Source organism: Melanerpes formicivorus, unplaced genomic scaffold, assembly GCF_026170545.1.
Source record: "Melanerpes formicivorus ecotype bairdi unplaced genomic scaffold, bMelFor1.0.p_v2 SCAF_4, whole genome shotgun sequence".
Classification (NCBI taxonomy): Eukaryota; Metazoa; Chordata; class Aves; order Piciformes; family Picidae; genus Melanerpes; species Melanerpes formicivorus.
The window spans coordinates 39398251-39411242 of record NW_027142356.1 but is presented as its reverse complement, the minus strand read 5'-3'; the positions used below and the strand labels follow the sequence as shown (position 1 = coordinate 39411242).

The 12992-nt window shown below is 51.1% G+C and overlaps 1 protein-coding gene across 1 annotated transcript in view; it reads left to right on the top strand.

Annotated features, from left to right (window-relative positions):
• DLC1 (DLC1 Rho GTPase activating protein) overlaps positions 1–12992 on the top strand; it is a 170557-nt gene that overhangs the window by 56196 nt on the left and 101369 nt on the right. The window contains exon 5 of the mRNA XM_068137745.1: positions 1863–1896. Within this exon, the coding sequence (XP_067993846.1) occupies positions 1863–1896 (34 nt within the window). The remainder of the gene's footprint in view (positions 1–1862; positions 1897–12992) is intronic.

Sequence of the window (12992 nt, the reverse complement as noted above, 5' to 3'; positions counted from 1 at the left end):
ATGAGAAACTAGGTTGTGCTTAAAGTTTGCTTATCTGAGAGTTGTTGACCTCAGTTTTCAGGTCCTGCTCTTGTTCCCTGGAACAGAGCTCTCTGTCATTAGGTTCCTTGGTCCTTCCCTGGAAGTGTTTGTTGTCTTGGGATTACCTCCTTCCTGCCTGGCCAGGAGCTCAGGAGACTGCTCCTCTTTAGAGGGTTTCAGCTCTTGTGTGTGTTGACCATTTGAGCAGGAAAACAAGAGAGATGTGCTTGAAGCTTCGGCTCTGTGGCTGCGTGAGCAGAGCAAGCGCTGGTGTGCGGACGCAGGGAGCCCATCTGGCCAGGCAGCACAGCCCGGCTCCACTGCTGCTCTGCCAGAACTCTTACATCACTTCCTGGGAATGCAGCTCACTGGGAACATCTGGAACTCGTTGGAAGGAGGTCTCCAGTGAATTCCAAACTGCTGTGGGGATGAGAGCATTTCTCCTGTGTACCAATCCTGCTCTCCCCCCGGGCAGCAGCCTGTGTAGATGCACCAGCAAACACCCAAACCAAGAGCAGGACCTGCTGAGGCCTTGGCCAAGCTTTGCTCTTGGCTTCATTGCCTTTTCCAAGGAATTGTTTGTGTGTGTCTCAGCTTTTAAGCAGCCATAGAAGCTTCTGACATCACTGTCAGCTCATGTTGACATCTTGATTCAGCAGAGTTGCACTCTGCTGAGAAAACAGCTACTGGGCAAAAGGTTTACCTGCCACATCCATTCCATTCTGCAGTCATGAGAGAAAACAAAGCATGGAAGATGGGTACATGCATTGGGGGAAAAGGATGATTTCCACATCCAACAACAATCACAGCTGAGAAGGCAAACACTGCTGTGACTTGCATCCTGGGCTGCCTCAAATGAAGTGTGGCCAGCAGGTCTAGAGAGGTGATTGTGTCCCTCTGCTCCTGTGGGACCCCACATAGTGTGTCCAGCTTTGAGGCCCCTGATGGAGCAGGTCCAGAGGAGGGCCACAAAGATGATCAGCAGGCTGAGGGAAGCCCTGCTCTGGAGGCATGCTGAGAGAGTGGGGGCTATTTGGCCTGCAGAGCTGCATTTAAATAAACCTATGGGATTGCTGGGGAGGGGCTGTTTAGAAGGGCCTGTGGTGATAGGATGAGGGGCAAGGGCTGGAAGTTAGGGCAGAGCAGATTGAGGCTGGATGTTAGGAGCAGCTCTTTGCTCTGAGGGTGGTGGAATGCTGCAGCAGGTTGCCCAGGTGGGTAATGAAGGCTCTGTTACTGGAAACATGCACGGTCAGGCTCGATGGGGCTCTGGGCAAGCTGACCTGGTTCAAGATGGCCCTGTTGAGTGCAGGGGGGGTTGGACAAAATGCCCTTTGAGGGTCCCTTCTGACTCAGTGCACCCTGTGAGGCTGTGAAGTTGGTGTCCCAGAGCAGTGCACAGGTGAGCCCTAACGGAGCAAAGCCGGTGGCAGAAGGCTGAGCTCTGCAGAGGAAGGATTTGTCCTTCCAGTCTCCTCTCCTGCCACAGAGTTTGTGTCTCCACTCCTTCAGAATTCAGTAAGCTCCCAGTGGATTTTGTGGGCATGCCTTCTAGGATGAGTATTTCAAAATGCAGTCATTGGAGCAGCTTCTGAGCTCCCTCTCCACCCTTCTCTCCTAGTCCTTCTCCCTGCCTAGGAGCAGTTAGTTTCATGTAGGTTGTGAGACACTCAGACAGGAGCTGTGTGCTTCTCTCCAGAGTGCTCAGCACCCTGAGACCTCAGCTTTGTGGAGACCACCTGGAGAGTCACAAAGTCTGCCTTAAGATTGTGTCATGTGTCCCCAGTAGTCTTTTTCCCCTCCTTTGTGTAACAGTGATATTGTTTGCTGTTTTCTTTCAGGCCATGCCAGCTATTTCAGAGAAGGAGAAGGATGGTGAGTAAACATTTCCTTGGTTTATGGTTGCCTTGTGTTTGGTTTGTGGAATGGAGTTGCTAGTTCCCTGCTAAAAGGCAGGCTTCAGCTGAGGGGGGCTGAGTGTGTAGGGTTTCAGCCCTGTGAAGGCTACTGAGTGCCTCCTGAGGAGGCTGTTTTCTCTCTCTGCAGAGCAGGCAGCTTTCTGTCTGACAGTGATCAGGAGGTTTGGACCTGCCTGCTTGAACTGCAGCTGCCTGCCCCATGGCTGTCTTCCTCCAGGTGCTGTCTGGTGGTTAAAATCTGGTTTGGTTTTTGCTGTGCTGCTTAAGAACCGTGGATGCCAAGGGGCTGGTTTGAGTCAGTGGAGCCTGGTGGCAGTGTGAGCTTTGCTGCCTTTAAGCAGGGCAGAAGTGTTGGGTTCTCTGGAGTGTTTTAGTGGAGATAATCATGTTGATTTTGGCTGAGTACTTCCAGAGTACTAGAAGGTTGTTTTGTTTGCTCTTCCCCCCTGAACACTGTGTGTGCTTTGGTGGCAGTGTGTGAACTCTGCCAGGCAATCTCAGGTGGGTGTGCTGTGACTGACAGCAGGGAGCACTCCACACTGCAGCCCTCTCCAACGGGCAGCTGCTTCCTTCAGCCTTTATCTCAGCTGATGCTTTGCTTCTGTGCTTCAAATATGGCTTGGAAATCACTCCAGAGCTCTCCAGATGCCGCTGGCATTCTGATTTGTGTCTGCTTGGGTTGTTATCCTGGTCTGGACTATTTATTTCTGTTGCTTATTGAGAGAGAATAATAGGGTTAAAAACCCCGAGGCCTTGAGGGAGAAGGCAGAATCAGTCCCTCAGAGCTATGGAGCTGTTTGGTCAAGATGTGGTTGCTTTAGCTTTTGCCACCCATAAATAATTCCTACATTCAGAAAGCATTTTCTGTATAGATGTCACAGGTGCTGCTCTTTGCTCTTTCTCCTGCTCAAGCACTTCATTATCAGGGATGTGGCCAGATATGGTCTCCAGACATGGCAACTGAAGATGGCTGTGCCTGCTCTTTGCACTGCGTTTCCAATGCTTTGTCCAAGCAGCCATGCAACGTGGTAGGGGGCTTGGGTACCTCTGGGTAGGGGGCTTGGGTACCTCTGGGTAGGGGATTAGGTACCTCTGGGTAGGGGGCTTGGGTACCCCTTTGTAGGTTGCTGGTTTTCTTGCATCTTCAGCATTTGTGTAGCACACAGGATTTAAAAGTACCTGAAAGCCACTTTCAAAGCTTCAGGACAGAGAGATGCAGTGACTCCAGTTCTACACTGGTGAAACAGAGCTGCAGGGAAACTTTTGGCATAGCAATGGCTTGTGAAATCAGGAAAGGAGAAGCCAGACTCAAAGGCCTCTGCTGGCTCCTTCAGTGAGAAGCTTCCTGTCCCAGCAGTGCTGGTGCTATGAAATACATCCATCTTGGCATACTCCTTATAGCCTCTACCCATGCAGAGGAATCTCTCTGTCTCTCCCTTCCCCCTGCCCAGACTTCAGTGTCATGTCTGTCTGTAGCCAGCATTCTATCCTGTATTAGAAACATTAGGTGGAACATCAGGTTGCTGCCCTTCCCTCATCCCTGAGCAGGAGCTGGACTGTGAGTGGGAAGCTGAAGGCAGTTAGTTGTCTCTCCATCAGTTTTGGCTTCTGTTTAACTCTACAGCTCAGGATGCCATGAGAGGATGATGGCTGTGTGGAACCAGTGAGCATGCAGCAGGGAGGTGATTGATTACACCAAGGGTCCTGACCAAAGTCACCTGCTCCTGGGGGTAGTTATCCAACTGTTTTCAGCTGCAGCTGGGTCTCTGGGGGGAGGTTTGGGTCTGTGTTTTGCAGTTAACTGCCCAGTGTGTGCTCACTGCTGCTCACAGCCCATCAGGCAATGATGTTGCTTAAGGCTGATAAAGCTGTGAGCAAGGTGTGAAAGCCCTCAAAGAAGGCAGCACATTTGCCTGCCTGCTGCAGGAGGGCAGCACACACACTGATTTGTGTGTCTATCAGGGAACAACATCAGCCTCTCTCTGCCTGGCTTCTGCTGTTACAGTCAAGCTGAAGCACATCACCAAACACTGCAGAGTGAAGAGGAGTTCTTGATTTGGCTGCTGACAATGCTAACAGTATAGAAGCAGTGGGGTTGGATAGCACTGTACTCGAAATGGATGTAAAACCCTCTCAAACATCCTTCTGAGAGTCTGAAGGAAGGATTCCCTGTGTCTCCCTCTGTCCTGCTCAGTGCTCTTTGGTTTGGGGTGGCACTGGAATAAGAAATCCCAGCAAGAAGAAGGGCTCTCATTTCAGTGTTTCTGGCTTAGAAATTCTAGATACAGAGGAAAAAAAGGCAACCCAGAGCCCCATGGGCTTACAAGGCTTTCTGTTCTGTCCCCTCCAGATGCTTTGGTACTTCCAAGTGCTTTTCTCCTGGGGCACCCAGACCTTAAGTCCCTGAAGTGGAGCAAGCTGCTTAAGCATCTTAGCAGTTCACAGGCTCCTGATTATGTTTGGAGCAGTTGCTAATCCCTGGCATGAAATCTTCCCTCAGTTTTATGTGTTTTCCAGCACACAGTAAATGTTGGCTACATCACACCATGCAAGCTTGCAAATGGAGCACCTTATGTGGAGTAAATACTCTTACAACCCCCACCACACACACAGACTATATTTAGAGGCAGAGCAAAGGCCAGCATCACCTGCAAACATTGCTGCTTTTGTCAGTTAGTAACTCCAGGGTAGCAAAACCACTCAGCTGCTGTTGTTGTTATTCTACAGTGGAAAGTGCAGTAAACCCTGCAGCTGCAGAGTCCCTGTGGCAAAACTCCACACATGCTCACAGTATTGAGCAGGCAATCAGCTGTTGTCTGTGTCCACTGCTGCTTCAGCCTGTGTGAGTCAGGGCACTGCACATGCTGAGCTGCAGCATGGGCTGCTGCTGAGGAACCATAGTCATAGAATTGTCAGGGCTGGAAGGGACCTCAAGGCTCAGCCAGTCCCAACCCCCTGCCATGGGCAGGGACACCTCACACCGCAGCAGGTTGCTCTCAGCCACATCCAGCCTGGCTGCAAACACCTCCAGACAGGAGGCTTCCACCACCTCCCTGGGGCAACCTGTGCCAGGCTCTCACCACCCTCATGGGGAACAACTTCTTCCTCACAGCCAATCTCAATCTCCCCACTTCTAGTTTTGCTCCATGCCCCCCAGTCCTATCCCTCCCTGACACCCTCAAAAGTCCCTCCCCAGCTTTCTTGGAGCCTCCTTCAGATGCTGGAAGGCCACAATTAGGTTTCCTTGGAGCCTTCTCCTCTCCACACTGACCAACCCCAACTCTGTCTATCCTCATAGCAGAGCAGCTCCAGCCTCTGCTCATCCTTCTCTGGACACCTTCCAGCACCTCTAGATCCCTGTAACAGCAGCTCCAGGAGTGATTGCAGTACTGCAGGTGGGGTCTCAGCAGAGTCTCAGTATTGACATTTGTGGCAATGGTGAAAAAAAATGGAACCTTTCCAAAGAATCTTTTTAAGGTAGAAGTTAAGATGGAGCAAGATGCAGTCAGGGGAAATGGTGGCTCGAGGCAAGAGATGACTCAGAGCTGGGGCTGCTGGCACCTAAAGTATTGCAGGCCAGCAGCCTGTTTCAAAAGACTGCTTTCAGATGCCTCTGCCTCTCCCCAGGGTCATTGCTGCATTCTGCTGTGAATTTTACTCTTGCATTCTGCTCACAAACTGTAAGGGATGTGGTGGGTGGGGGACGCATCTCAGCTGTCAGTAATGAAGGTCTCAGTTGTGTTCTCTTCATCTACAGTCTAAAAATCATGACTGTAAGAACCTGTGGTTCTCCTGGCTGTGTGTCAGCACGTTGTTTGCTGATGTGCCTCACCACCAGGTGATGAGCAGAGCTGGTTATCTCTCCACTGACTGCAGAGCCCAGGTGGCTCCTAACACAGAGCCCAGACTCCAAGTGTGGTGAATCCACTGCCAGGTTCCTAATCCAGGGCTAACTTCAGTTTCTGGAGCAGTGCTCTCAAAATAAAGGTGAAATGGCCAAAAGTCAGTAAGTCAATATTAGAAGTATTGCCTAAGCCTCTGTGGACTTGCTTCATGATTTCCCAACTCACCCTCCAGTGTTTGTGGGGAGCAGTGAACTGTTTGCAGCTCAGAGACACCGCTACAGCAGAGCCAGCGGGAGAGGTAGGCTGAAGATCCACATCTGGTCAGGCACTACCACAGCTTGTTTCTCCTGAGGTGGTGAAACTGTGTGCTAGCACATAAACAGGCAGAAGGTTTAGTCTAGCCCTAAATACATGTTTAACAACCTTTAACACCACTGGTACAGAGCACTACAAACTTCTGCTGTGCATGAAACAACTGTCCTGTGGTGTGCTGCTTGGGCACGTCTTTAGGAGAGTTGGAGTCAAATAAGGGAGGTTCCATTCACTGAGGACTCTCTTTTGGCCATGAAGTACAAGCTTGGAGCAGTTCAGAAACACAGGACACCTGATCTGCAAAAGCAGCTGGCACTGAGCCTGTGTGGCAGGGACAACTCCTCACTGCCTGGCAAGGGGAGGCCCTGAGCTCTGTCAGGATTCTGTCACTGCAGCCCTGCCTGCTGGCTCCTGGGGAGTTCCTTTCCCTGGCTGCCCTGGATTCATGAGAGAGACAATGGAAGGGACCTTTATGTCAGGGTGCTTCCCCTCAGAGGCTCTAACTGCTGGTGTCAGGCAGCGGAGGGCTCGTGGTGCTCAGCCCCACGGTGAGGTGAGCTGCGGAACTGGAGGTGGTGGAGTGAGGACAAGGTGGGTCAGGCCCCTCTGTGAGGGCTCACAGTGACAGAACCTTGCCAAGCAGGTGGCAAAAGGTTCCCTGTCGTTAGACAGGGCACATACAAGGCCAACTGCTTGCCACACTGTGCAGAGCTCCTTTGGCTTCATTTCCTTTAACTGCATCTCTAATCAAGAAGGACTTTCCAGAGGGGTTCTGCAGCCAGAGAGATCATTCCATGAGCAGTGTCCCTTGAGCAAGCACTGAAAGGTTTAGTCAGGCTGGCCACAGGGCACCAATCTCCACACACACTGGAGGGAAGTCCAAGTGAATCAGCACTTTTCTGGCTGCTTTACAATACCTCCAGCCATGTTCTAGGACAAACTGGGCAAAAATGAATCAATTGCTCCTTTTTGCACCACCTGTGAGACCTCAGTCTAAGGATCTGAGAGACCTTGGTCTGAAGTGCCAGTTCCTAGATGGGTAACCATTCTTTTACTGTTGGTATTGGTACAGGCCTAAACTTTGTTTGAGCTGAGTATTTGCTTTCTAAACACAACTGTCAGGTGAGCACTCACACCTCAAACTGTCGTGCTGCAAAGCAGTTCCAGAAACCCTGCCAGAACACAGGTGGAGGGCTGCCAAGCACCAAGAGATGCTAAGAGAGAGATTTTTATTCCCCTGGCACTCATTTCATTACTAGAAATCACAGCAGCACAGAGTGCTCTGGCTTGGAAGGGACCTCCAGAGCTCATCCAGTCCAACCCCCTCTGCACTCAGCAGGGACATCCTCCACTAGATCAGGCTGCCCAGAGCCCTCTCCAGCCTCACCTTGAATATCTCCATGGATGGGGCACCAACCACCTCCCTGGGCAACCTGTCCCAGTGTTCCACCACCCTCCTGGTGCAGAACTTGTCCCCAAATAAAGGTTTGTGTCATCAACAGACACCCAAGGCTGACCTCTCCTGCTGACTCCTGATGATCTCTAGTTGCTGAGGTTTCTTTAGATCAGAGTGGCTCAGGCTGGAAGGGACCTCGGAGCTCATCTCCTCCAACCTCCCCACCCCTCTCCTGGTTAAACATGATTAAAACCATGCTCAATGCACTGAAGACAGGCTGGCCTTTAACACTGCCTGCAGCTTCCTGTTGTACCTTCCCTTCCTGAGTGTTGAAGGTAGGTCCAGGCAGGGTGGGTGTGCTCTGAGGGGCAGCCAGCAGTCAGGGGGGGTGGTATGGCATTGAAGGACACAAACATCCCAGTGCCACGCTGGGAGGAAAGGGAAGACACTTGTTGTCTGGTGACTAAAGCAAATCCCAGGAACTCGTTGCACAATAGTAAAGTCCATCTGAAGTATCTTCAGAACCAGCAGAGCCTCTGGTGGAGCAAATTCCCCACTATTAGCCAGCTTCCCTTTCCTGATCCCACCTGCATGAGCACAGGCCAGCAGTGTGAGTCTGCTTTTGCACTCCTTGGGCAGAGCTTTCCAAAGCAAAGTCTGCTGGTGTTATGTCCACAGCTGCTTCAGTTTCTTCATCAGTCTCAGCTATTTTCACCTCTCAAACACTCAGCTTACCTAACCTAACAAGGTTATTGTCACATTGCATTGATCCATACCATGCCCCTCAGTGCTCTTGTAGCTGTGGTGTCTGCCTGGATCCTTTTGATGTCTGTGTGAACTGTGGAACAGCTTTGAACATTGCCCCAACAAAGATTCCAGTGCTGCTGTTCCCTTCAGTGCCTCATGTTCCATTCTGATTTACCTGGTGGTTTGCTCTCTGAGGTTTTGTAATGGAACTCCCTCACTCTCACTGAGGTGTCCCTCTGAGAGGAGCAAAGATGTATGCAGAGCCAGCTGAGTGGGTTCCTGCTGCCAGCTTTCACACCAAAGCTTTCTGCTCTCCCCTTTCTGTCCAATCCAGTGTGGGTTGGAGGCAAGGAATGCTGCTGGTGGTGGTTGTTAGGGCAAGTTGTTTTTATCCCAGAAGCTGTGTGATTAGAAAAGGCACAAGCCCTAATCAGGAGCCTTTGAAAACTATTTTGGCACTAACAATATCCCAGATTGCTAAACTGTTGGAGTGTCCCTCAGACTTCATCACCTAGTCAGGAAATGTAGTTAAATGAGAGTTTACTCTAACTCCTTTGACAGGGACCTCTGGAGGGCCTTTAGCTCAGTTGGTAGGGATTAAACCCCAGGCCAGTCTACCCTGGATTCCATTGCACCTGCTGCTGTACTTAGGCCTGGAAGAAGAGGAGCTCCTGGGTAAGCAGTTTCAGAGCTCTAGCCAGGGACACCATGTCTCAGCACCTGCCTAGAGGGAGAGTTGGAAGGCAAAGAGGAAAGTAACCAAAGGCTTTAACACACACGAGAAGTCTGGCCTGGACTTAGAGAACAGCAGTCAAAATGTGGTAAAAAGCAAGCAAAAAATCAATAAAGGGAAAAAAAATGGCTAAACTAAAGCACTGCTGCCTCTGGGAAGGCTGCCTGATTCACAAGGGCAGCCTGCAGTCACTCTCCCTTTGTGCTACAAGGAAGAAATTGAAAGCCTGAGGATTCTGCCAGGAAATTATCCATCAGTTGGCTTGCACAGAGCTCTCCTGACAGAGCACAGCCCATGCCTGCACTAAAGGATTTTGCTTTGGCTGTTGCCATGGAGGATCTCAAGGCAGGGATGAATCTCCAGCAGGTTTGGAGAGTGCCACAGACTTGTTTTGCTGGGGCTGGTGGGGAGCTGGGGTTGCTCAGTGTGGAGAAGGCTCCAGAGGGACCTTAGAGATACTTTCCAATACCTGAAGGGATCCTACAGGAAGGCTGCAGAAGGACAAGAGGCCAAGGGGGAATGGTTTGAAGCTGAGGCAGAGCAGGGTTAGAGTGGAGCTGAGGAAGAAGTTGTTGAGCAGGAGGCTGCTGAGCCTCTGGCCCAGGCTGCCCAGGGAGGCTGTGGCTGCCTCCTGCCTGGGGGTGCTGAAGGCCAGGCTGGATGAGGCCCTGAGCAGCTGAGTGTAGCTGAGAGGAGTCCCTGGGCATGGTGTGGAGGTTGGAGGAGAGGAGCTCTGAGCTCCCTCCCAACCTGAGCCACTCTCTGATCCTAAACAGCTCTAGTGCTTCTCCCCTGATCCTTTGGCTGCAAGAAGGTAGCTCCCACTTGTAGTATGGATTTTAAGATCCACTCTCCCTTTCTTATCTCCCTACCCTTCCCCTGAGTAATCAAAACCCAGTGGCAAAAAATGTCATGGAAAGTGACAGGAAAGAAGCTGTTCTCCTGCTTTCTTAGCTGTGGTAACTGCTGGCTAATTTCTCTTACTAGCAAGGAGCTCTGGAAGAGGCAGTAGGCTGTGGGATGACTGAATACCCTGGCAAGGCTTTACCAAGATGCTTTCAGAATGCCCAGGAGGTCAAATTGTTTTTGCAGTATTTCCAGTGAGTAAGGAGCTGCTGGAGTTCTGAAGTAGTTCTCAAAGTGTCAGAAATGACATTTTGTAGTAAAAAGATCTTGACTGTTCAGCCCTAACATGTGCACTGAAGGTATTTTCATCACCTGAGTGCTTCTTCAGCTTGGTAAGGGGCATAGTATCATAGAATCAGTCAGGGTGGGAAGGGACCACAAGGATCAGCTAGTTCCAACCCCCTGCCATGGGCAGGGACACCCCACACTAGATCAGCCTGGCCAGAGCCTCAGCCAGCCTGGGCTTAAACACCTCCAGGGACAGGGCCCCAACCACCTCCCTGCACAACCCATTCCAGGGCTTCACCACTCTCATGGGGAAGAACTTCCTCCTCACATCCAGCATGTATTTCCTCCAGGCACCTGCACCAGCTCTCCACCCTCAGAGAAGAACACTGTAGGACTTAGCCCATGAGTGCATGTTAGGGAACCTCCTAACAGCAATGAAGGGGCTGTTGAAGTCTGCATGAATCAGGTAATGATCAGGATAGAGGAAGCCAAGGCAGTTCTTCAGCTGAATAATGAAGGAAAAGTGCAGGCATCTTTTCCTCAGGAAAACTAGAGCCAAACCTCCAGCAAAGTAAATTGCTCTGAGCTGCATTACAGGGCTTGGGAGATAAGGAATGAGCCCTTGCTGTTCCTTCCTGGGGATAACCATTATAGCTTAAGTAAATTGAGCTAACTCTGCTAATCCACAGAAAGGATTCCACATCTGGAAAGTCTTTGCTGCATCTGGGTTGGGCTTTCATGCTTCTTGCTGCTTTGTTCACCAGTTCCTGTGACTCTAACTTAAATCTCTTCCCTATTTGCTTAAGCACATTCCAGTTCAAGTCAAGATGTAGTGATCATTTCATTTCCTGAGAGCTCTTAGTTCAGCTTCCTTGCCTGTCTTCCTTAAGCAAAGCAAAACAAACCCTCAAAACCAAAGCAGCTTCCAAGAAGACAAAGTGAATGTCTGTGCATCTTCTGCAGCATGGAAATCCCTGGCAGAATGGAGCAGGAAGAGAAGTGTGGTGGTCAAAAGCAGCAGACAAGTAAATGTTCTTGCAGGCTTCCAGCTGTGCTTAGCAAGCACAACACTGCTAGGTGAGACCTGCTCCTGCACCAGAGCTCCCTGCCTGCCATGCACCATGCAGCTCTGCCTGCAGTCTGAACCCTGCTGGCCAAACCAAAGTGTCTGGGCTTCCCTCCTGAGGTACCTGGCTGAGCTGCTCTCCCCTCCTCATCTGGCTTCCCTCCTCAGGTACCTGGCTGAGCTGCTCTCCCCTCCTCATCTGGCTTCCCTCCTGAGGTACCTGGCTGAGCTGCACTCCCCTCCTCATCTGGCTTCCCTCCTCAGGTACCTGGCTGAGCTGCACTCCCCTCCTCATCTGGCTTCCCTCCTGAGGTACCTGGCTGAGCTGCTCTCCCCTCCTCATCTGGCTTCCCTCCTGAGGTACCTGGCTGAGCTGCTCTCCCCTCCTCATCTGGCTTCTTGAGCAAGGACTTCCCTCCCCTGGATGGGGACCAATGAAAGCTCTTTCATCTTGCAAGCCCAGCAGCCAGGATCTAACTAACACATCTTGGAGCTGAGCTGATTTTCAGTCCCTGTCAGAGATATTTGGTACAGTTCAAATCCTTCATGCAAATGGCAGAGTTTATTGGTCAGGAGTTGGATTGTTCAGAGAGCTGAACCTTGCAGCCCCTCCACAGAGGGGGAGGCTCTCAGTGTGTGAGTAACTGGGTTACTCAGCTTGAAATGAGGTCAATTGCTAATCAAAAGTAATCCTATTAATTGGAGCTCAGAGCTGTCAGGACGTGGTGTGGTCAGAGCCGTTCAGCTGTCAGGACTGAGCAGGGGCAGAGCCTTCCCAAGCTCGTTCAGTCTTGCAGGCTTGCCATTCAAGCTTGGCTTTTAATTGCCCCTTTGGCTTATGTGTTTCCATGCTTGAAGCTTTGACCTTGTGAAACACACTTCTGGTTTACTTCTCACTCTTCCCACCAGCTCTCCAAGCTCAAGCTTGGGATCAGAGCACTGACAGCTGCTCCTTACCCTCTCAAGCAGCCAGCCTAGAATCAGTCTCTTAAGCAGCACAAAGAGCAGAAGGCTGTTCTTGCTTGTCAGCCAAGGGTGCCACCTCTGCTGCTGTAGCTTATGGTGGAAGATTTCCCTGAATGAAAAGTGTTTCATTCTTGCCCACATGCTACCTTTCTCTAGTACTTGTTGCTGGGTTGGATGTGTGGACTGCAAAAACCACTTACCAGCACCCTTGTCAAAATACCATCCTTTCATACTCCCCTCCAAAGGACTTCAGGGCTTCTCTGCTAGTCAGTTCCTAACTCAGAAAGGGTTAAGGAGTGTCCCTGACCTGAATGAAAGCTCCTGGTTGTCCTTCAGCAGTCACCTCCAGACACACTGATGCCACAGCAGTGCCTCCAGAAAGCTGTCAGTTGTATGAGCAAGGGGGGCTGAGTGGATTTGGTCCATGAAAAGGCAGCCAGTGGCTGGCTGCTCTTTCACTTAACCTCTCAGTTATAAGCCTGTGACAAAGGTGATGGAGCAGCTTCTCAAGGGCTTACCAACCTTTGCAAGCAAAGCTGCTTGGAGTATCAGCTCTTATTGAAGGAGATATGAAGTGTGATACTGCTGGAACAGAGCTGGGGCACCTCTGCTGTGAGCACAGGCTGAGGGAGCTGGGGCTGTGCAGCCTGGAGAAGAGAAGACCCCAGGGGGACCTCAGAGCTGCCTGCCAGGAGCTGAAGGGATCCTGCAGGAAGGCTGCAGAGGGACTTCTCCTCAGGGTGTCTGCAGACAGGCCCAGGGGGAATGGTTTGGAGCTGAGGCAGAGCAGGGTTGGAGCAGAGCTGAGGAAGAAGTTGTTGAGCAGGAGGCTGCTGAGCCTCTGGCCCAGGCT